The 24,186-nt window shown below is 35.5% G+C and overlaps 2 protein-coding genes across 8 annotated transcripts in view; one reads left to right on the top strand and one right to left on the bottom strand.

Annotated features, from left to right (window-relative positions):
* Window positions 1-10,211, bottom strand: part of LOC128018860 (centrosome-associated protein 350) — a 32,718-nt gene extending 22,507 nt beyond the window's left edge. For 6 of the 7 annotated variants that reach the window (XM_052604683.1, XM_052604688.1, XM_052604685.1 and 3 more), the window contains exons 1-10: window positions 10,077-10,211; window positions 9,115-9,205; window positions 7,041-7,137; window positions 6,914-6,960; window positions 6,572-6,686; window positions 5,296-5,452; window positions 4,560-5,119; window positions 4,218-4,331; window positions 2,505-2,627; window positions 358-474 (exon numbers count right to left, since the gene is read on the bottom strand). In XM_052604683.1, coding sequence (XP_052460643.1) covers window positions 358-474; window positions 2,505-2,627; window positions 4,218-4,331; window positions 4,560-5,119; window positions 5,296-5,452; window positions 6,572-6,686; window positions 6,914-6,960; window positions 7,041-7,125 — 1,318 coding nt within the window. In that variant the 5' untranslated portion in view covers window positions 7,126-7,137; window positions 9,115-9,205; window positions 10,077-10,211. The remainder of the gene's footprint in view (window positions 1-357; window positions 475-2,504; window positions 2,628-4,217; window positions 4,332-4,559; window positions 5,120-5,295; window positions 5,453-6,571; window positions 6,687-6,913; window positions 6,961-7,040; window positions 7,138-9,114; window positions 9,206-10,076) is intronic. The other variant, XM_052604684.1, reaches the window with a different exon arrangement.
* A 2,155-nt stretch (window positions 10,212-12,366) lies between these two features.
* Window positions 12,367-24,186, top strand: part of LOC128018859 (voltage-dependent R-type calcium channel subunit alpha-1E-like) — a 133,203-nt gene continuing 121,383 nt past the window's right edge. Inside the window, exon 1 of the mRNA XM_052604682.1 lies at window positions 12,367-12,480. The gene's annotated coding sequence lies outside the window, so the exon portion shown is untranslated. The remainder of the gene's footprint in view (window positions 12,481-24,186) is intronic.

Genomic DNA, 24,186 nt, shown 5'->3' with positions numbered 1-24,186 from the left:
AGCAAAGTTTACCAATGCAGGGAGGCTGTCTGAATTTTTATTTATTAATAGACCTGACACTTGGGCTACTAGCTTCTGGAACACTGGCACTTTGCAGAAAATGCAGTATTTAATATCAGGTGGCATTAAACTAATTTAAAATGTACATTTTAAATTAAAATAAAAAAATGCAAAACACCTCAAGGACATAATTTTGTTGGGCATTCAAGATATGAGAGGCCAAAAACCAAATAGCTTGTGAAATTTAAGGCTAAATGAACATGGATGTTTAATTTTTCTTTGTGGCTTGGCTAAGTTCTAAACGGTCGGCACGTGATGGGGGCGGAGCCTGGCAGATACAGTATCTCTTCCTCTCACCTGTTCTCATCTGTGTCTCTGAGGACTTCGCCCGAGGCTCTCTGTTTAACCGTGGCGGTGGACCCAGCATCATCTTCACCAGCTTCTGCCCATCTCGCCACGATGATGTGGTGATCGCTATGGAGAAAGGATCCTTGAGACTACAGTTGGCCCACAATTCATTTGTACTTTTTTTTTTTTTAAACAAGTGTGATTAAGGCATAGAGGAAAGTATGACAAAATTAAATAATTATAAAGAGAGAATAGCTGCATGGAATCACATTCACACAGATGTTTAATTAAACCAAGCCTCCTGGTAAAAAATATATTTCTCCAGAGAAACCCCACCTGCTTACATTTAATGATGGCAGGAATTCAAAATTGACTGCATTTAATACATGATTCTGGTCTTACTGTGAATGTTATTATGGAAAATAAAATTGTTATTAAGATCAAAATTCCTGAGCCTGAACATTTTTCTCGGGGCGGGTTGCACATGCAAAGCATGCAATAAATGTGGCAACTTTAACTTTTGAAAGGATACTATGGCAAAGTTATTGCTTATTCAAACTGATTTTTTATTTATTTATTAATACATATGGCGGACCTGAAGAAAGAAAGCTATATCATACACTTGGAAAATTATGAAATATATCACTGCTTATCAAAAGTTTTATGTTTACATGGTTTTATGTTTACTGTAAAAGTACATTATAATTATAATGTGTCTTGGTGCACATACCATCACAGTATGTCAAGGGGTAACCACATTCCTCAAAGTAACTTTTATGTTAGAAGAAAGAAACTCATTGAGGTTTAAAACAACTTGAGAGTGAGTAAATGATGACACAACTTTCATTTTTGGGTGAACTATCCCTTTAAATTTTAATACAACAACAAAACAGAAAAATAACTCCCTGCTCTTGACTGAATAACTTCAACTTTACAGTTGCTTTAGAAAGAATCAATGTATAATTTAAACAGTTAAGTGTATACAGTGTTATTTTAATTTTACTTGTTCATTCAATTTCTTGAATGCTACTGCTAAATACACCTACTGTACCTGAAAAATAAACAACTGTTTGTTTTATCTGTACATTATGTGTATTTGTAATATCTTCTTTGTTCTTATTTTTTAATAACAAAGATAAAATAATGACAAAGATTTTAATCTTCACTCACTTTGGCCTAAATGTCTGCCATTCTTTTCAATTTTATAATATGATATTTTTGCCATATTGCCCATCATTATTTCAAATGACTGTACTAATAAACCAGATTATCCAATAACCTCTTATGAAAAATATTAGTATTTTTACTGGACCACTTGCTCAGCAAGATTCACCTAAAAATGTTGCTCTGGCCTAAAAGTATGTGCCCTAAAAGTGAAAACTGACAGTTCACACCAATGTCTGCAGCAGTGTTGAGAATTCAGTCTGTACATAACTTTTTTTTTTTGCATTGCACTCCAAAACATTTTGGAATGTATTAAATAAAATCTAATTAGTGCAGCTAGTAGCATTTGCACTCACATACAAACAAAAAGTATGTTTTACACTGTCTTGATTGAGATATACACGATGATAAGTACTAACAGATACACTGTGAGAAGTACTACAGAATTCTGCAAGCTATTTCTGAAGTTAGAGATGCACAGGATAAACTAGTAGAGGGGTGGAAGGAGGAGTCCGATTTCACTTTTCGATCCTGTCGTGACTAGACTGACACCACTTCAGCTGTCAGCAAGGCCACAGCGGTTTGAGCTGGGATGAATCAAGCATTCATGCGTCACTGTTGCCACAGCTAGTTATCCTGTTAATCTGCATGATACACATTCTAGAAATTTCTTTTGGGATAAGAGACTTAGCTTGTGCTTGCAGACAGACTTTAACACACACGTTTCAAAGAACGCCCCGCAGAGAACAGGGCACAGTAATGCTGGCAGGTCAAGAGAGGCCCACACAGGGCTGCCTGCATGTGTGTGTGTGTGTGTTTGTTTTCAGTAGAGCATTTGTGCATTTTTATAGTTCAGATCGTGATCTTCATATGCAAAACTACAATTAAGCACTGTTATATGTGCATTCAGATGTTGAATTTCAATATCATTTGCTTAAATAAGCTACGGTTGTTTGCTTAAGAGACACGCAGAGTGTGAAAAAGACTCAGACCTGGTTTAGTATTTGAGTCCGGCGCAGATGAAGATCTGTGTACTTTCCTAACCGGCTTGGATGGTTTCTTCTCTCTCACCCTGTCTCGCTCTGCAGGCCTCTGCTTTGGTTTTCTGCTCCGTGCTGTGAAGGACAGAAAGAGAAGATTAAGTTGGTTGGCACAGTTGATCAGGGCTATTATCATTAACTGAAACTATTAAAAACATTTTAATTGCAATAAAACTGAAATAAAATAAAATATAAACAATGTAAAATGTTATGTAAATGTTATGAAAAATGTAAAATGTTACATTAGCAACTAACTGAGAAACGTTTAAGTTGAAGCACTAAAATCACTAATAGGAAATAAATGAAAACTAAAAATGAAATAAAAATAAATTTTGCAAATAGTAATATTTAAATAAAATTAAAATTACAACAGCTCATAAAATAAAAAATAAAAAAACCTTAATACTAAGAATAAAAATACACGCTAATTTGAAATATAAATAAAAACTATATTATTATTTAAATAACACTAAAATAATCCTTCTGTTCATTAAACTATACTCTCAACCATGCGCATAATACTACTCTACTGCCCGCATTTACACATCAATAATTATTCAGTACTCAAACTGTCCCTCATACCAGTAAAACAGGTAAAACTTCAATGATTCAATGAATATTAACATTGTAAAATTAAATTGTATAATATTATAATACACTTTTAACTGCTCTTAAGTGTCCTAAAGACTATCATTAGACTTATTTTACATCTAGTTAGTATGAGTGCATTAAGATGGGTGATTGATCCATTCTCGTAAATTCTTTCAAAACTACCCATTTTAATCTGTTTAAGTAAATTCAAAAATTGGAACAGACAAGAGAATGGAAAAAGGATAAAAATTTATATAATTCTAAAATAACTCAAATGGACAGCTACAAATGTGTACCATATGGCCTCTTTAATGAAAGCAACTCAAATCTATAGCAGGCCAACAGGGAATTAAGCTGCACTGTTATGCATATTATAAATGAGCTTGTTCCATAATGCTATTTTAAGGAATGGCTGAGCAAACTGATGCAATCCTTACAAATAACCTTTTAGAAAACTCCTAAGTACAGTCTGACATGAAAACTTGTAACTACAGCTGTGGCAGTATGCCTGGAAACTCTGAGCCAATTAGGAGCATGTAAGTAATCGTCCAAGAGCGGTTTAGATTAAGCATGCTTTTTGACCATATTGCAATCCAGCTGAAACACACAAATTCTGTAAGTCGTTTCATCTGCTTCGAGAGGCAGCTAAAACAGTGCCGTTGTCCTAATTCCTGTAAGATTCCTGACTCACAGGGCTTACAATGGGCAGTAAAAATACAGCTCTGTCACATGAATGGATAAACATTTTAATTTCTTATAAATAAATACTCAAGTCACTACACTGCAATTAAGATGATGACCAAAATGCAAAACATGTTCATAGCATCAGTGATTTTAAGACTGAGAACCAATAAGCTGTGTATTATCGACATACTGTGACATTTTTGTGAGTACCTTAACTAAACCACTCATGTAGTGTGAAAGTGTTGTTTCTTATAGCACAGATTAAATACTGTGGCTACACTGTTGTTGTATTGCTGTATTTATTGGGATGTTCACACAAAGATATAACAATTTATTATTCTTTAATTAGATTAAATATTGTATTAAAACACTCTGGAAAACTATGTATACCTGTAAGCTGTTTTGTCAGGTCTCTGTATATTTCCCTGCGTAAATTCTGGAAGTCCTCCTCTGCCCACGCTTGCCCATCATTTGTGCGAATCTTAGTCTCACAGGTGTTGAAGCCTAGAAAACACAGATGTGAGCTTCCTCTCATTCGACAACCTCATAAAACATTTATTTTTTTATCCTAAGTATTTTCAAGTACTCCTATTACTGGGACAGTACTCCAGGAGCAACATAAGGTTAAGGCTCAAGCTTAGTGGTGAAAGCCCTTTCGGGTTTCAACCTGCTACCTTTCGGTTACTATCCCAACACAGTGGAGCCACTTTTTCCTCTCTGTAGTCAACTTACCTTTGTAAATGGGTGCTGGAGGGGCTTGGGCGACTTTCCGAACTTTAGCAGTAGGTACTGTGGTAGTATGTGCTGCTGCCCCAATACCCACAGGTTGCTCCAAGTAATCCAGCAGCTTGTTTCTTTCTTCTGTCCCCTCCAAATGTTCTCTCTGTCTACGGATCCTGTCTTTCAGCTTTTCCAGCTTTTCATCAGGTTGCCGAAGTCGCAGGTTCTCCAGCCGTTGTGAAGCTGTGACTGAACTGGTGATGGATGTCATGGAAGTCTGGGATGTCTGAGCCTGTAAGTGTGTTCTGGGGTTGACCTCTGACCCTTGTGGGGCTTGGTCAGGTTGGTCAAGAGCATTGAGAGGAGACGGGTCATTGAGGTAGCGTACAGATGTGCTGTCTACAGCTGAGGAGCGTGAGCTGTCCAGGTCTGCAGTCTGCATGTCTCGGGTGTCACGCTGATAGACCAGCTCGCTTAGAGCAAAGTTAGGCTGAGGGACACCCAACTCTGTCTGTAACGAATGGGGTTCTGGTTCAGAGTGGGTCTGGGACACTGGCAGCGGTGATTCTTCCCTATAATGAATAAGAAAAACAACGTCAGTTTATAAATAAAAGGCCAGTTTAATGTGAGGAGCATTAAAGGATTTCCAAGAAACAACCTACAATCATTATAGTTGCAAATGTTGCAATCATATAAGGTTGCAAATACACACTTCAGCTTTAACCCATTAATTTTTTGCAGCTTTTACCTGTATGAAACAAGCGGTTCTCTGAACTCCACTGCACTGGGCTTCCTGGCGTTACTGTCCAGAGTGCTATTCCTCAAGGGACTGCGGGAACTTTTGTCGGGACTGTGTCGACTCCGTGTTCTAGACTTAGTCCCACTTTCCTCCACATGATGCCCATCTGTAGTAAATACATAGAAGACATGTTAACAAAGGAAGTGCCAGAACTCTGAAGAATGTTGTACCATTCTTATATATATGTATACACACACAAACAGTCTTTCAAAAGTTTTTTTTTTTTTTAAGTCTCTTCTCTACTTTTATTCAGCAAGGATGCGTCAATTTGATTAAAAAGTAATTGTAAAGACTCATATTGATAGAAAAGATTCCTATTTTAAATAAATGATGTTCTTTTTCATTTTTTATTCAGGTAAAAATCCTGAAAAAAGTATCACAGGTTACAAGAAACATCAAGCATCACATCGGTTTCCAACACTGATAATAAATCAGCATATTAGAATGATCTCAATGTTCAAGCGACACTGAAGACTGGAGTAATGATGGTAAAAATGTAGCTTTGATCATTGGAATAAATTATATTTTGAAGTATATTAAAACAGAAATCCAATATCTTAAATTAACTGTTACAATAATATTTCAGAATATTAATGTTGTTTTCTATATTTTTGGTGCAATAAACACACTTTTGAAAAGCTATATATATATATATATATATATATATATATATATATATATATATATATATATATATATATATATATATATATATCTCTCAATTTAACTCAAATAAAGTCAAGTCACCTTTATTTGTATAGCGCTTTATACAATATTGGTTGTGTCAAAGCAGTTTTACAAAGATCAGTAAAATATATACAGTAAGAACACACACACACAAACACACTAACTGAATCCTTACATTGAATACCTGTAGAAAAATGAGGAACATTACTGTAAACTTTGTTGCGTCACCTTCACTGGCTGCGCTCAAAAACAAACTTGTGTGACGAGTGTAGTCCAATTCCCAAACGATGCAAATATCAGTTTGTTTTTGTTTTTTTTATGAATCACTCAAAACTCACATAGCTGCTATTAAATAAACATAAAAAACCCTGTTTTGACAAGTTAAAAAAAGATATTCAATTTAAAACATTCCAGTGTGTGTTTCATAGCGACCTGGTACAATACTATATAATGTGACATTAAAAACACCTGCTTTAGGGATGTACAATAGTCTCTAATGGATTGCCTTTGTATGTTACAGAGGATGTGTCTGTCTCACCTCTGCGGCTTATTTTCCGTCCGCCACTCACAGATGCTTTCTTTGTGTCTAGCAGCGAGTCCAGAAGCACTCCAGTGCCTGGCGCTGCCTCCAGACGATTCTCAATGTGTCGCAACTGAGACAAAACCACAATTAGCCATTGAGTCAACAGATCTCTTCACTCATGAGGATAATGCTACAAATACTAAACCTACAGAGTATACCTCTGAATCTTACTTTCTGATCTCTTATAATTGGACTTCTTTCGAACTATTTAAATCACAAATGACAACATCTGTATGTAACAGGTATCTGTTGCGGCATCATAACCAGAACTTGAAACGCATGTTAAGAAATACTCACAGCAGCTTTGGTCTGATTTAGACAATTCCAGGCATGAGATATCTCTGCTGAGAGATAAACATTAACATAAGTAATCAAGCAAACATGCTCATGATAATTCGAAGTATAGGGTGACAGCTGGACAAACCTCTCCTGTTGTCTTGCCCAACAAGAGCAGCCTCGGAAGAGACAGAAGCTGGTGGCCCCGCCTCACTTCGCAAGCGACTACACATCGCTATGCCAACCTGAGAGGAGAGGGGAAAAACATGCAAACAATGTAAGAGAAGCAATCATCTTGTCAACATCTGCTGTCAAACATTGTTTTCTCTGGCAATGGCTTAACGCTTAGATTATGATCCTAAGAGGAACTAAAGCACATGACACAAAAGTAGAACATCAATTTGGCCAAACCGTAAATTTAACTGATAGTTACAAAGATAGATTAATTGAAGCATACAGAATTCAGGAGTTCCATCAAAGTGTGGGTCATTAGCAATAGTGTACAATTTGTTTGATTGGCTGGAGGCCAAACATATGACATCTCAGTCTCTGAGCTTCACGTCACTCAAATCACAAATCTTATTCTAAGTTATCACATCCTGTCTTTTTAAGTCCCCAGAGTGAAAAGATTCAACGGTCTATTATACATTAAAAAAACTCTGTGAAAAATGCACAAAGTATTCCAAAGGGACAATGAAATCACTCCCAGCTCAGAAACTTAAATTATACTGAAATTACTTAATAATAATGCATGCATAAGACATATCTTAGAGGCTTGCGTGCATACTTCATTGATTTCAGACCTATGCTGGAAAGCAGAGGTGAAGAATCATATAAACATGTTCTGCTGCTTTTCTAAAAGCAGTGAATGAGGTAACAGAGATACCAAACGTGTCTGGAATGAGGAAAACCATGAAATTCACCATATCAATCTAAATGCAAATAATTGTCCTTATGAACAATTCATCTATTCATTTAAATGTTTTTTTTTTTTTTACTTTGTAGTGTTCAATCAAAACATAACTGGATGTTCAGTAAAAAAAAACAACAGACTTCTCTAATCATTTAGTCTTTTGAGTAGCCACATCTCCAAAGTCCAATCAACAACCAATGTATACAACCAAGTCCAAGTCTTATACTTTTCCTTATTCTAAAATTTGTAAGAACGAGTCAGGATTTAAGCAAAAAAGTCTTTATATATTCTTGGCCAATGTGATGCTTTTAGCTACCAATAAGAAAATAATACTTTAAGTTTCGAAAAGACTCAACGCTGTCTTCATTTACTCTCCCTCATGTTGACCCAAACTTTCTTTTGTACAGCACAAAAAGAGATGTTAAGTGTAAAATTACACACACCCTTAGTGAGAATTTCAATTTTAGTGTTTCTTTTTTCCATATATACATATATAAAAAAAGAAAAGTAACAGACTCATTCTGCCTCACTTCTACTTTTGTGTTCCAAGGAAGAAAGCCTGCTAAACGGGTTTGGCACAACATTGAGGGAAGAAGAATACCAACTAATAACACAGAATCCAGCAAGAAAAATAAAATAAAAATTATTTTACTGAAAAAATGTTTTGCTCATAACAAAAAACCTTAAAAGTGACAAAGATTATCAATGACAGTCTATTCAGTTAAACTAATTTTCCAATAATAAAGACACGATCTGTGTGTGAGAGGTTGCCAGGGACTTTGATTAGAAATAATGAGGCTACCTGTGACACTCACCTGTTAATAAAACCGTAGAAGAACAAACAGAACAATAGTACATAAACAAAGTGTTTTACACTGAAGTTACTGACATAACGACAATCTGATCCAATTCTATTTGAACTATTTTAACACTGGTTAAAAACAAACAAAATAAGCACAGCAAAAGAATCAAAGCTTTATACGTTTCAAAGTTTGAAATGGCAAAGCAACTGCCAAGAAAAGCACAAAATATCCTTTGATTTACCCATAAAACACCAACCATCTTCATACACACACACTCTCTCTCTCTCTCTCTCGCTCTCTCCAGTTACTCATCGTTTTAAATTTCATATCACATTTTGGGAACTGAAACTTAATCTAATCTAGTATACAAAGCACTGTACAGTTATGAGATTACAGTTCCAGTTAATAATGACTGCTCTCATTAAAACAATACTGAATAATATGACTAACAAGCAAGATGTAAATGTTACACATTCATGCGTAATGTATAATGTCCCAGGACTCACTTTCCAGCAGCTTTATTCAGAGAGACATCAGTCCACCTTGTCTTCCTGATTGCTGGACACATTGGACAGCTGGCGATTCTGTCACCTCTACCTGCACCGAGACCCAATGAAAAAGGTGATTAAAGAGTGAAAGTTCAAAGTCTTGATTTATAAACTGTTAGTTTAATACTTCATTATGCAAATCAACCTGACACCAGCACTCGTCTTAAATCCTGTGCTAATATTAGATACTGGAATAAACACAGCAACTGATAAGCCCTCCAACAACTACTCACAAGCATCACTCTGAATTACAAGTAAAAGGAAATATGACAGATCAGCAGCATCAGCTGAGAGATCATCTGACGTAATCATGTTCAAGATAAAATCTCAAGGGGACGCTTCTAAAGGACTCTAAAATAGAGTCTGGCCGCGTTAATATATATAAGTTACACTCTACTTTTCTAGAGTTAAGGAAATAGGCATAAAACATAAGTTAATATAAAAGGAAATTAAATCATAAAACACAATTTAGTTAAAGAGCAACATTAGCATTAGATACACATGAATTAATGCAGAATTAGAATTACAATACTCTAGCAAGCAAACAAAAACAAAACACATAAGACACTCAAAAGACATAACTATAACACTCGCATACAAATAAATACAGCTGATGTAAAATAAGTGTAAACCACAGAAATACAACTAATACACAAATAGAAATCCAACAGCGAACAAAACCAACCAAACAACCGACTAGAGGTCTAGCTTGAACCAATAATGTCGTACCTTAGACAATTTCACTATATTTAAACGAAATTTGTGGACTATGTGTTTAAATCTTCTGGCGAAAGTTAATGCTAACAGCTGCTGCTAACCGGCTAAACCCTAAAAGCTCGCTAACAAACTTTTTTGCATTTCTGTGACCCAGTTGTCTTTCGTTAAGCGTTCAGGTCAGAATATAATTGGCTACTACCTACCTAAAAGTTTATTGTATCCGCTATCCTCCTTTTAGTGTATGTTTCCCGGCTTTAATGATGAGTTAGGACAGCGGTTGGCTACATTTGACGGTCCGCCATTATCCAAACAACTGTTCCAGGAAGTTCACGTCTGAGAGAAACTCGCGATACTTCCGTAAATAACGTGTTTTATCTTTGACCGTGTTTGACATCTAGTGTTTACTAATGGTATTGCATAAAATATCATGTTACTTTCATACTTGAAACATGGAAAAGAAAGCCTTTTAGTTCACTGAGTTCAAAACAAGGTCAATACTAGCTCTGGTGTGAGCAATTATTATTACATTTTTCTGTGTATAATAATAAATACTTTTTATCGTTGTTGTTTATTCATGGTGTATTGTGGAATGTATTCAACAGTTAGGCAAGAATAGCTTACTGTCATTCACACCTTCAGTGTTTGTGGTGTTCCAGACTAGAGGATGTGAGCTGTGTGGAGTAGAAGTAAAGCGAGTAGCACAGCTGTATGATCTTACCTGGAGCAAAGAACAAGGTTTTATTTTTTGTTGTAAAGAAGGCACATCTGTATTTTCTCTTGCTTCAGAATTGCCCAGAGCTATAGTGTGAGGTTGGTTCTTGAAGCAAAAGATAGACAAAAAGCCTATTAAACATGATAATTGGTTTGTGATTTTGTTTCTCCAATAAATAATTAAAGGAATACTTCATTCGAATATAAAAAATCTGCTGAAACCCACTACTCACACCCAGGTCATTCAAATTGTAGATGAGTTTGTTTCTTCATTCGAACAGATTTGGAGAAATGTAGCATTACATCACTTGCTCACTAATAGAGCCTCTACTGTGCATGGGTGCCGTCAGAATGAAAACAGCTGAAAGATCACAGTAATCCACAAATAATCCATGACTCCAGTCCATCAATTAGTTGCTTGTGAAGTGAAAAGCTGCATGTTTGTAAGAAGCCAAATCTATAATTAAAGCATTTGAACTTTAAACTTCTTGCCAAAATACCAATCCATAATCTATAATAATGCTTCCTCCAGTGAATCAAAAATCCACTGACATTACTGTTTCGGACTGTTTAAAAACAATACTTTATCCATGCATATTTCTCTTTTGATTGACAAGACTTTTTTCACTGGAGAAAGCAATATTATGGATTGAGGACTTTTTTTAGAAGCAACAATTTTCCATTTAAAATATTGTAACTGACGGAGTTGTTTCTTACGAACATGCATGCTTTTCACTTCACAAGATGTTATTTGATGGAGAGGTGTGTATTATTTGGATTATTGTAATGTTATTATCTGTTGTTTCGACTCTCATTCTGATGGAACCTATTTACTGCAAGAGGATCCATTGTTGAGCAAGTGATGTAATGTAATAAATTTCTCCAAATTTGTTCTGGAGAAAAAACAAACTCATCTTGGATGGCCTGAGAGTGAGTTAATTATTAACAAATTTTCCTTTTTTGGTGAACCACCTTTAAAATAAACCATTCAATGCACCACTTATTAAAACTTAATGACTAAAGCAGACAAATGTTTAAATGGAAAGAAAGATTTCCCATGCAATTAAAAGCTATAATTTATATAATTTATTTATATAACAATTTTTAAGCATATGTTTCAAGAAAAAGGTGAAGTTTGGGCCACAATCCTTAATAATTAACTGTTATGTCATAAAGGAGACTCGAAAGGAGAAATCTATTGAGGAAAAAGCGTTTGATCTACAGAAAACATTGAATTAAAATGAATAACCATTTAAATTACAGATACAGATACACAGAATCTTTTGCACTATATTGAAAACCTGAATTTACATAAATGCAGACATTTGGAACAGATAAATGTGGAAATATTGGCAAAATGAATAAAAACGAAGAAAATATTCCTCAATATGATTGAAACTCATTAAAGAGCCTATTTGAATTTAATAATGCATGCATGAAATTTCACGCGCCACTTACCCAAAACTATTATATCCAGATTAAACAGTCCTTTCAATAATAGCCATGAACCGAGCTGCGGACCCTACAATCATTGTGTTATAACCATAATGTGACACATTAAATAATTTATGTTTCCTAATTACCGTGACAGTGACTCTCGGCCCCCCTCTGGTGATCTAACCTGTCGTACTCAGTTTGAAACTGGGTATTTGTGTTCAGTACCCGCAATCTCTCCCGTGCATTAACCATTTTTGTGCTGTATCAGAGAGCGCGCGCACGAGAAAGACAGATGTAGCCTACTTGCGCGCTTAACAGAAACATATTTTCAGAATACGGGCACGACAGAAATGGAAAAGATGAATGTGATGAATAGTGAAGGAAACTCCGCGTTCCTGCGCGCTATTGCGGTGATGGAGCTCAAAGCACTTGTAGCTGCGCTCCGTGTATCTGATGCTGGTAAGCTTATGTTTTTATTAATCTTCTTTATTGCACAGAGAAATTACATTGATGTCGATGTTAAACATTGCTATCCACTCAAGATGTATAGACTAATTGCAGTGCTTACAGACGGTTTTTGGTTACAGTAGATTGTGCGTAACTTCTTTCATTGTTGATCAGTTTATTTATTTATTTATTTGTCATAAATGTTAGGCTATTTGTAGTAAATCGACGTGCTTTACCAATGTTGAGTCATTTATCAAATCAAAGTGAAATTGAAATTATTTTGCATGGCCCTCAAAGACTTTTTTATGAATTCAGTTATGGTTTATGAGCATAATTTAAATAGAAAAGATAACAGAACATTAGAAATATATTTACTTTGGTTATATGGCTCTATACTTGAAGTGTACTTTTTACTTTTCACAGAGGCTGCATACTGACCCTATTAAATAACAACACTAATTTAAACAAAAATTTGGTAATTTGACCAATTCATTTTTTTTTCATAAAATGACACACAATAAAGTGTAATGTGTAGGCCTATATTTAACTGTTCATTGTCATATGTTGATACCAAGTAACCACTGACTTAAAGCAGCACTTTGTAACCTTTTCTGTGTTCAAAATTTGCTAAATGTAGGCTATATAATGAGAAAGTACATCATAAATGCATCTACCAAACCGCCTTTTTGTCTCATGCCAAATCAGTACGGTACATTTATAATAAGTGATTATTTTTGGACTATTGTAGCCTGTTCAGGTGATCACCGCAGCGGAGTAACACATACCTGCCTGAATCGCCATAGACATAAATTTGGAGAAGTAGCTCCGGTTAGAATGTTCTTCTGCAAGATGCGTGCAGTTCTGTTTATTAACCGCTAGAGCACCAACATTTACATTGTGTTGCTATAAGTGTCAAGAGTTTTAGCTACTTACAACGTATCACAATTAATAGCAATTCGAAATCAATTACTTGTCATTTGGTAAATGATGTTTCATAAGCGAGAATCAGTTAAATAGTCGAATCTGTAAGGCCATTCATTTACTCATTCATTCATTCAAAAATTCATTCTTTCTTGAAAGGCACTCGTGAGAATCGGTTCACTAAAAAGAATCGCTTCACATGAGTAATTTGTTCGAGAAGCGGACTGCTAGTGTGTTGTATGCTGTATGTTAAACATCCCATCTACTTAGAATTCTGGAGACATAGGCCTACTTATCATTGCCTAAAATATCCTGTTCGAGGATAAATAAAAATTGTGTCAGAGCGGTTATAAGGTGTAGCCTATGTCCATAAAGTATTCACTTATCCCCATGAAATCAAAATAAAAAATGTTTTGGGTGTAACATCAACATGTTAGTCTTAAGGTTATCTATAAGACAGTTTGCTCCAATACAGTGACAAAATTCGCATTTAGAAGATATAAGCATTCAATGCTTGCGTTTGTCACTTCCGCCAGTGTTTTTTGTGACGTCACATCATACTTCATCTTCTCATCAAATCTTCTGACTAATCAAATGCTCTCTAGAATCCAAAGCGCCTACCCCCTACACTATAATAAGATGCTGTAGTGCCGGCTTAGATCGGTCTTTTGTTCACAGTATAGTATCTCCTGTACAGTGAATGGCTCGTAGTGCACAATATAAGTAATAGGGAACGATTCAGACATTGTAAATAAGCTTTCAATTTGTGAAAAATTAGGTCTGGTTTCACGTTGTTTCACGCGAACTGCGGCAGGACACAGAGTGATCCAGACTTTGGCTCCAGTCAGATATAAACAAAATAATATTGGCTATTTTAAAAAGGGGGTGGGGCTGCTAGATATGTCCCGCCCTCTTTTCCTGTTTCAGTTGAAATTACGTCACTGCCTAGAATAATGCTGGATGTTTCAAGGCACTTCAGGGGACCTTTAATTTTGTTCTAGATCATTAGATGTGAAACCAGCTTCACACAGTTCACACACTACCAGAAACTGGCACAAGTCGCTAGATCCTGCTGGGATGTATATAGGCTAAATGTAACAAGTAATGCGACATATCAAAGATTGAGGACATAAAGCATTTATTCTTTGCAACTGAGGCCATTTATCATTAGCCTATCACTTAACGTTGTATAAAATCTATTGAATCAAACAAGTTATTTAAAGATATAACGAGTTCCTCCAGTAAGAAACTGTTCGTTAACTGTTCAAAAATACATGAATAATTGTAAACCTAACCCTTTTAAGTGCACTTTGAAAGAATAAGAGCTGCACCTGTCACTGACCACAGTTCAGTCATTGTTCATTTCTAGATAACATTAGCAAGGGCCTCTCAATGCACATTGATTCTTGGTCACGGAACAAGGTGTTAGTCAATTGAGGTTCTCTGTTGCAAAGTAGATAACAGATATCCCCATTTTTAGAGTCAGCACCCCAGGCAGTGCTGTCGATATCCAGGTGCATTATGTAGTGCTGCTTGAAAAACTACAGAACTGCCACAGCAGACATTCAAAGTAACAGGACTAACAAATGGCTTTCCCCATTCAGTTATCACTGCATTATTTATTACTTAAACAGTTACTGGAAAAAAAGATGCAATCTTCATTGCAGTGCACTTGAATGGGAATATAATTCATATGGTTGTAAACCAGTGTTTTTTAGCCTTTACAAATCCAGCAATGATTTCTCTGGTAACATGTTATATAATGATTTTCTTTATTAACGATACGATATTGTTATACATACATATACATATACATATACATATACATACATGCACAGACACAAACACGTAAGATTTGATGAAAATATAACATAATATGAGATTTAACAGCAATTTTTTAAAGGCTAGTCATTTTTTTCTTTGGCAAGTTGTTAAATACTGTGTGAACAAAGTCAGTAAGATTTAGTCAATTTGCACCATTTAGCAAATCGAGGGAACGCAATAGTAAATCGAGGGAACGCAATAGTAATTGTGTGCAAATTTTAGTACAGTGAGGGGACAAATTAGTAAATTGTATGCACAATTTATTTATTTTTTCTTGCATGTCATGTGCAGGGCTCAGTAGATTTGATCTTTTTGTTAACATGTTTTCTTTTAGTTGACTGAGATTTTGTAGTTAGTTTTGGAACTGACTGATCGTCTGCCTCAAGGAATCTTAGCTTATGCTTTTTTCACTCATAAACATAGGAGCATAAACTCAAGTTCCAAAAATAAATACAAAACCTGTGGTAATTGACAGAAAACAAGTAGACATATATACATACATACATATAGGGTCTCATTCATGAAACATTCGTAAATATACGAGTAAATATCTGAGTGATTTGTGCGCAAAGAGAACTTCCCGAAAACTCTTCTCCTGATTCACAAAAACTTCATAAACGTCAGATGTGATAGTGAAATGTGTTAATGAATTCCAATCAGTCGTAAATGGGACGCGCGTGCACGCTCACTCTCAATTACCATAAATCCCGCCTATTAAATCCGACTGACAACTATATATGAGCATCATATTATGACACCAAACGAAGGATTTCAACATGTCTTCTCAAAAGCGACTGAAAAAGAAACATTTCTCAGCTGCAGAAATTGAAGTTTTATTATCAGAAGTTCATTCAAAACGCCACATTTTATTTTCAAGCGTACTAGTGGCGTATCAGGTCCTAAAAAAGGAAGTTTGGCAGCATATTACAGATCCTATTACTGGCTCTCATAATATTAATGTAATTAATATATATAATATTTTTTTCAAAATGCTATGTAAATATGTACCCGATTAAGGTGAATTAAAATGTAGCCGTATTAATGAGCAAAACGTTCAGACGTTAAATGCACTATTTACGCGGGGCTGGAAGCAGGTGTAGATTTCTTTCGTACCAACTAACATTTGGAAAATACGAACATTTTAATGAATCCGAAAATTTACGCTAAAACCACTTTACACGTGATTTACACAAAAATTCGTTCTGCTCGTGTTTCATGAATGAGACCCATAGTGAGTACAGAAAAGAATCACCTCCCTTCAAAATAATCACATTTTGTTGCTTTGCAACCTGAAATGAAGACAGACAGGCTACATCCGAAAAATTCTAAAATGCTGCCTTCGGAGGCAGCATTCCAAGGCAGGAAGGCATCAAGGCACATTCAAATCCAAATTCTGCTTTCCTTCATGTCTCCAGAGGTACCTTTTTCTGATGAATTTTGAAGGCAGCATACAGGTTCTTCTAAAAAAATTAGCATATTGTGATAAAAGTTCATTATTTTCCATAATGTAATGATAAAAATTTAACTTTCATATATTTTAGATTCATTGCACACCAACTGAAATATTTCAAGTCTTTTATTGTTTTAATTCTGATGATTTTGGCATACAGCTCATGAAAACCCAAAATTCCTATCTCAAATAATTAGAATATTTAATCCGACCAATAAAAGAAAAGTGTTTTTAATACAAAAAAAGTAAACCTTCAAATAATTATGTTCAGTTATGCACTCAATACTTGGTCGGGAATTCTTTTGCAGAAATGACTGCTTCAATGCGGCGTGGCATGGAGGCAATCAGCCTGTGGCACTGCTGAGGTGTTATGGAGGCCCAGGATGCTTCGATAGCGGCCTTAAGCTTATCCAGAGTGTTAGGTCTTGCGTCTCTCAACTTTCTCTTCACAATAACCCACAGATTCTTTATGGGGTTCAGGTCAGGAGAGTTAGCAGGCCAATTGAGCACAGTAATACCATTTACCAGTGGTTTTGGCACTGTGAGCAGGTGCCAGGTCGTGCTGAAAAACGAAATCTTCATCTCCATAAAGCTTTTCAGCGGATGGAAGCATGAAGTGCTCCAAAATCTCCTGATAGCTAGCTGCATTGACCCTGCCCTTGATAAAACACAGTGAACCAACACCAGCAGCTGACATGGCACCCCAGACCATCACTGACTGTGGGTACTTGACACTGGACTTCAGGCATTTTGGCATTTCCTTCTCTCCAGTCTTCCTCCATTTCTTTCTGTGTCTTACCCTCTCGCTTGAGGGTGTCAATGATGGCCTTCTGGACAGCAGTCAGGTCGGCAGTCTTACCCATGATTGTGGTTTTGAGTAATGAACTAGGCTGGGAGTTTTTAAAAGCCTCAGGAATCTTTTGCAGGTGTTTAGAGTTAATTAGTTGATTCAGATGAATAGGTTAATAGCTCGTTTAGAGAACCTTTTCATGATATGCTAATTTTTTGAGAAAGGAATTTTGGGTTTTCATGAACTGTATGCCAAAATCATCACTATTAAAACAATACAAGACCTGAAATATTTCAGTTGGTGTACAATGAATCTAAAATATATGAAAGTTTAATTTTTATCATTACATTTATGGAAAATAATGAACTTTTATCACAATATGCTAATTTTTTTAGAAGGACCTGTAGTTGTATCCTTCCCTGCCTATGATATCCCACAATCCTGTGCATTCCATTCCATGACAGTTGAGCTAAAAAAAAATTGGCGTCTAAAAGTCGGTGGTCAGTTTGTGTGTAAATGTATATTATGCTGGCTCAGGAGCCTTTCTGAAATCAGTTCATGCAAAAACACTGCCTGCAAAGTCATTGTTTCATACAGCAGCAAGGCAGCTGCCAAAGTTTTCGGATGCAGCAATAGTTTTTGTTTTATCTAGCTGAATTTACTCAGTGCAACTTATAACATCCAAGTGAAAGATGAACACCAACATGTCAGAAAAAAATTATACATATAACAGAATCAAAAGGATCACCCCTTTGTGTCAGTATTTTGGTAAACCACCTTGTGATTTGTCTTTACTAACTTTACCCATCTATACTTTGCAATATTTGCCCACTCTTTTCAGAACTGCTCAAGTTCTGTTAAATTTGATGGTGACCATTTGTGGACTCCAGTCTTCAAGTCATTCCACAGATTTTCAATGGGGTTTAAGTCTGGACTCTGACTAGGCCATGCAAGGAGATTCACCTTTTTATCCTTCACCTTGTGGTTAGATTTGCTGTGTGCTTTGGGTAATTTTCATGTTGGAAGGTAAATCTTCTTCCCATTGACAACTTTCTGGTAGAGGGAAGATTTTCCTTGAGAATTTGAAGGTATTTTGCCCCATCCAGTTTTCCTTCTACCCTGCCAAGTGCTCCAGTCCCTGCTCCAGAGAAACACCCCCATAACAGGATATTACTGTATCCATGCTTTACTGGAGGAATGCTGTTATTTGCATTGTGAGCTGTATTGGATTTAAACCAGACATTTAATTTGTTGTCAAGGCCAAATAATTCAATTTTTGTCTAATCTGCCTCAGAATCTAAAAAGTGTGTTTTGGCAAAGCTCAGTTTTGACTACATGTGGCCTTTCTTGAGGACTTTTTCCTTGCAACCCTCCCATAAAAGCCACCTTTGTGGAGAATTTGTGATATTATAATCACATGCACACAGTGACCACTCTTTGTCATAAATTCCTGCTTCAGATTTGCTGTAGGCCTTGGTAGCTTCTCAAAATGTGTTTATTTTAAAAGGGTGATTCTTTTCTATACCTACTGTGTATACATATTGGCGTCGAAATTCCCAAGATTAATCTGACTTCACCAAGGACAACTCAAACAACTACAGTTGTTAATAAAATATCTACAGTATCACCAGATCTCCTCACTGCATGTGCATGGAACATGAGATAAAGAGGCTTGTGCTAGACATGCAAAAGGCTTCAGAATGTTTATTGAAGTCCCAGTCCATTTATCCTATTTGTAGTGCACATGTGAATCACGTCTGAGTGAATACATCACACTTGTGCTTTGATCCAGATTCCTTAGTGCACAGAGTATGAAGCAGTGTGAACTGCTCTCTTATTCGTGTATATGGTGTGGATTTTTTGTTTGTTGTCATGGAGATGAAGGTTGAAATTCAAGTTCATTCTTGTATTCCTCTAAAGTTTTAATTAAGGTTTTTTTGCTTTCGTGCATCATCCATTTGTACCCTAAGAATTTTACTTCTTCACGTGACTGAGAAGGCATGACCTTGTTGACAACAACTTTCGCGCAACCTCAGAAATCTTGTTAAGACACGTTATAATTAATTAATATCCCACAGGGGCATCTGTTGTTTATTATGAAAAAAACAACAACAACTCACTAGTCTTTCAAAGGTATCTTGCAGTTGGTGCTCTAAAGAAGATATTTTAAATGTGATAAAAGATGAGAGAGAATGTATTTGATTTAGAGGACTGTACTGTACCCATCACTCAGCGGCTTTCTTTTCACATTAAGAAGACTTTTATTATAATGTGGTGGCTGCAATAGAAATTTCAGAGTACTCTTGTGGTAAAATAGGCATTTTCCTATTCATGAGCAAGGCTACAATTCACAGAGTTCAGTAAGTCATTGATTAAAGCATCTTTTCAGCATAATTAGCCACTGATTTTGAGTTCTTTCTCTCCATCTGTTCTAATGTAAAAAGTCTCCGCTCTGTCCTTTACATACAGCTTGATTAAATTCAGAGCTGTTTCATTCAAATGCTCCTCAGGTCTTCAGCACCAGCATTTAAAGAGTATGGAGTCTCGTTTTCAAACTGGGCAAAGCCATCCCAGTGAAAAAGGCCATTTAGCATACCATTATAGGTGACTCGTCAGGGCTCTCTAGGATTCAAACACAAGTATTGTTTTTCCAGGTTTCTAAATGACATAGCTAGGCTATCCTATACTTGCTATAATTATATTTCACCCTAAGTAATAGGCTACTTTATCGTTTCACTGAATGTGATACTTCTTGCCACATTTAGCATGGCAATTGTTTGATAGTGGCTCACAGAGATGAATAAGAGAAATGTTCTTGCATGATAGACTTATTTTTGAGCTAGACAGAAGCATTTGCAACACATTTGTTTATGGTCGTTCATGTAGGACATGTTCTTGCATTCGGTTTTTCAAGAGTTGTGAAGCGCATTTTTACGAGTTTTTAGCAAAAAAAAAAAGAAAAAAGAAGAAGGGATTCATGGCATAATATAGCGATGAGATTAATGTTATTACTTTAAACATAGTTTAAAAATAGTTTAATGCATCATTTTAAAATGATCAGAATCTCTCCGGATAGGTCTTTCGCATACTAAGTGATTTGGTTTGTTTTCTTTGAAGCTTGAGTCTGTATGAATATTGAATCTGAAGGTCTGCATAACAGTAAATCTCCTCAATTTCAGGCCCTTGTCTTTGTATGCTAATACATAACCATGACTTCATTCTCCTTAATAAACAATTTCCAAGGGCACTTCGAGCCCTCACCATATTTCACAATCTGCTCTCAGCTGTTTCATCGTGCTTTTTAAAGAGAAGCAAGGGTTGATCATTATGTGTTTAGTCTTGCTTTGTGTCCACAACTAAGTTGATGCTTGGTGTTTAAAGCAGCTCGGGCTCATTCTATTCATGGTGGTGATAATTAAAATACATATAGTGCAAATGAGTGTAATTTTCATTGTAGAGTAACAGCAGGGGACGGGGCAGAATTTTTAACTCAAACAAATTCCTTAGATTCATGGTTTATTCTCACCGTCTTGGTTTAGGATTGTCTTTCCCAGCTTAAGTATTAAAATATGAATAGTATGACCTGTAGATAGTGTGATTATAATGTTATCCCACGAATGTTAAGTGAATGAGAAAGTAGATAACAATGGAGGTCCAATAGTTGCAGTTAAATATACACTGATGGAGAGAAAAAAAAAAGATAATGTTGTTTCTCATAGGTTGCTCTTTCAAAGCTCAGGGAAGAAATAGATATATTTGTCAGATGATTCTCCTAAAGCTCATTAGGAAATCAAAATAGAGACAAGCGAGACATTGTTGACATAGTGGGAGTGCAGAGCTCTATAAATAATGTGGCAGGCATAGCTCAGATAATTTGGTTCTGGAAGAATTTGATCAAATGTTGAGGTTATTCACTTTTGATGGCAGACTTTGGTGTCTTGATAAATCTGAGCACAATTTGTTAAATTACTCAGATATCTTTTTGAAAGTGTAGAGAAGACAATTCAGGAGAAACCTGATTTGTTTTAGTTGTTACATTTAAATTATTGAAAATATCATGATATAGGTCAATAGTTAAACTTATTTAATTGTTCATTATGTACATTTTTTAAAATATATATTTTTTGCTGGTTAAATTTTTTATTTATGCTATAAGTTATACTAGTGGACAGTATAAATATGCCTGCTTGCCAAACACATCCAGTAAATATGTTTGGATATTTCTTTGGCTCCTTCTACAGAACACCATAAACATTTTCATCATTGACGTTATATTTTTGATTTGAACCTCAAAAGCTGTAAAGTGTATCACTGCAAGAAGTCAGGCTCCTTCTTGGCTGAAAGCTTTTAAGTTTTGAAGGGCACTGAAACATTTGTGACTAAGACTGGATTCGTCTGGCAGGTAGCTTTCCAGGAAAGGATACAGCATTACCTAGTACATTCAGTTGCTATTAAAAGTCAAAGTCAGGTTTTAACTATCAAAAATCTGCTGACATGAAAATGTGATAAATCCAGCTACCCAATTAAACCAAAAAGATATATGTGACATTCTTGATTTGATGTAAAAACAGCAAAACTAAAACAAAAAGGCTTAATGAAGAGTCTTATTTTGTATGTGTGGTTGTTATCAGAAGCTTTCAAGCTTAAGTAATATAATTATTTTGAGATCAATCTCATGTGTCAGGGTGTTTTTTAGTTCAGTTTCAGTAAAAATGGATCTCTGTCTCAATAATGTGCCTGCTCATTTTAATGGCTGCTAAACTGTATTTGCAATATGGATATGCAGACACTGGAGCTCATAAATATATTCTCTCAATGCATTTAAGGCCAACTAGAACTGCTCAGTGAAACAGCAGCTGTAGCACACTGTGAAGGTTTCAGCAGCTTTTCTTATCTTCCAACACAGTGGCCTTCGTTGCAATGGCTCTTCAGTCACTCAGAAAGCAAGTCTGCATTCAGACTTGTGCTGAGTTTTCCTTGTGAGCTTGCACTCAATAAATATTAAGTGAACTTAATTAAGTTTAGATGTTTTTTTTACACACAATTAGAGGGGAACTTAGAATTCAAATTTTAGAATTCTCGTGAAATGAGAAATCTAAATTTCCTTGATCTTTTGACATATAAGAAGTCATCATACTATAACAACATCCTGTAAGTTTCGGAACTCGAAACTTTTTCATTAGTCTTAAAACAGCTTATATTGAAGCCAATCTGCCAAAATGACTGCTTGTGGAAAGTGTCACTCTATGACATAATAGAGCAGTTAAACCCTGCCTCCGCAGAAGAAGATCAACACCCGCTTCTTCATCACTGCTTGTTTAGCTCTGCCCATTGTTTCCCACACATAGTGTAAATAAAGAGAGAGATGAACGCAGGTCTAAGCAGAAAACAAATGATAAAGATGCTCCAAAGACAACAATCTGCCAAGACTATTTAAACAGAGCGGAGTGAACTTGTGAGGGGAGTCAAAACAGGACTGAAAATAGCCTATTACTTCTAAAATGTCTAAAATGATAAGATTTATAAGTAAACCTCAGAGAACAGTGCAAAATAATAAAAAAGGCAGTTCATGACCCCTTAAAGATAAACATTTTAATTATTATTAATTTTTTTTTTACCATATTTGTACTAGTCTTCTCACGTGAACTTTACTTGGTTGAACTTGAATTCATTTGATTATGCCTTCTAGATGCAATAAAAAAAATTAAGGACTGAGATTTCAATTCACCTGTGCCACCACTTAATGTATGTATATGTAAGTTTTGGTGATAACTAAGTGAATATTTAATTACTACAATACTGATTTCTCACTAGAAATGACATCAAATGTAGAAAAAGTTGGTCAAAGCATTCATTTACACACAAAGTGTGTATATTTCCTGTTTACCCCCCAAAAATTATTTTTTAACTCAGATATTTAGTATGCCTCATGTTTACGAACATATGTGTCAAGAGTCTTCATTGGCTAGCATTATCCCACCCACACATGTGAGAACAATACATACCTTTTTATACATAAATACAGATTTCTGATATGTGTTTGCATTATTTAGGCTACTTTTGTGGAAGACCTTCTCTACAACAGAATAATGCAAAATATGGAAAAGGTAGAAATAATAAATGATAACTGCATAAATGTTTGCGTTACGAGCTACCAAATAACATTACACTTTTTATGATAGATATTCATCTCATACCCTCCTTTGTGCAGCTTTATTTATTCCAGATCTTACGGAAAAATGACACAAATAAACTATTTTCAAGTCTCAGTTCTTTCAGACAAAGTTCCTAAAGTGGTTTGACCTTTTAGCATGATAAAAATGAATTAATCAATGGAGGGATTCCCGCTTCAGGTCCTGGTGAAAACACAATCACAGAGGGTTTTTTAAGACTAACTGTTAACTGTAATGTGAAGCAAGATTTTGAACAAATAAGGACATGGAGGGTGCTGCCTGTAATGTCAGAAGTTAGCCAGCTAGTAACTGTAAGAGATTTAATTGAGTTACTTAATTCAGTCAGTCAGGTTTTTACACAAGGTATTTAAAAAGAATTTAGTGTTAACAAAACACATTTCCAACTCAGTTTAGCCTATTGAAATAGCCTGTTGAGATAGTAGACAGTGACACAGCTAACTTATATATTTATTATTCTATTCTATATCTCTCCTAAGTGTCTTCTGACATTGATGGTCTCTCTCTTTCTCTCTTCTCTGGGATGACGAACATTATAATGA

This window comes from Carassius gibelio, chromosome A8, assembly GCF_023724105.1.
Source record: "Carassius gibelio isolate Cgi1373 ecotype wild population from Czech Republic chromosome A8, carGib1.2-hapl.c, whole genome shotgun sequence".
Classification (NCBI taxonomy): Eukaryota; Metazoa; Chordata; class Actinopteri; order Cypriniformes; family Cyprinidae; genus Carassius; species Carassius gibelio.
This window is presented reverse-complemented; position numbering and strand designations above follow the sequence as displayed.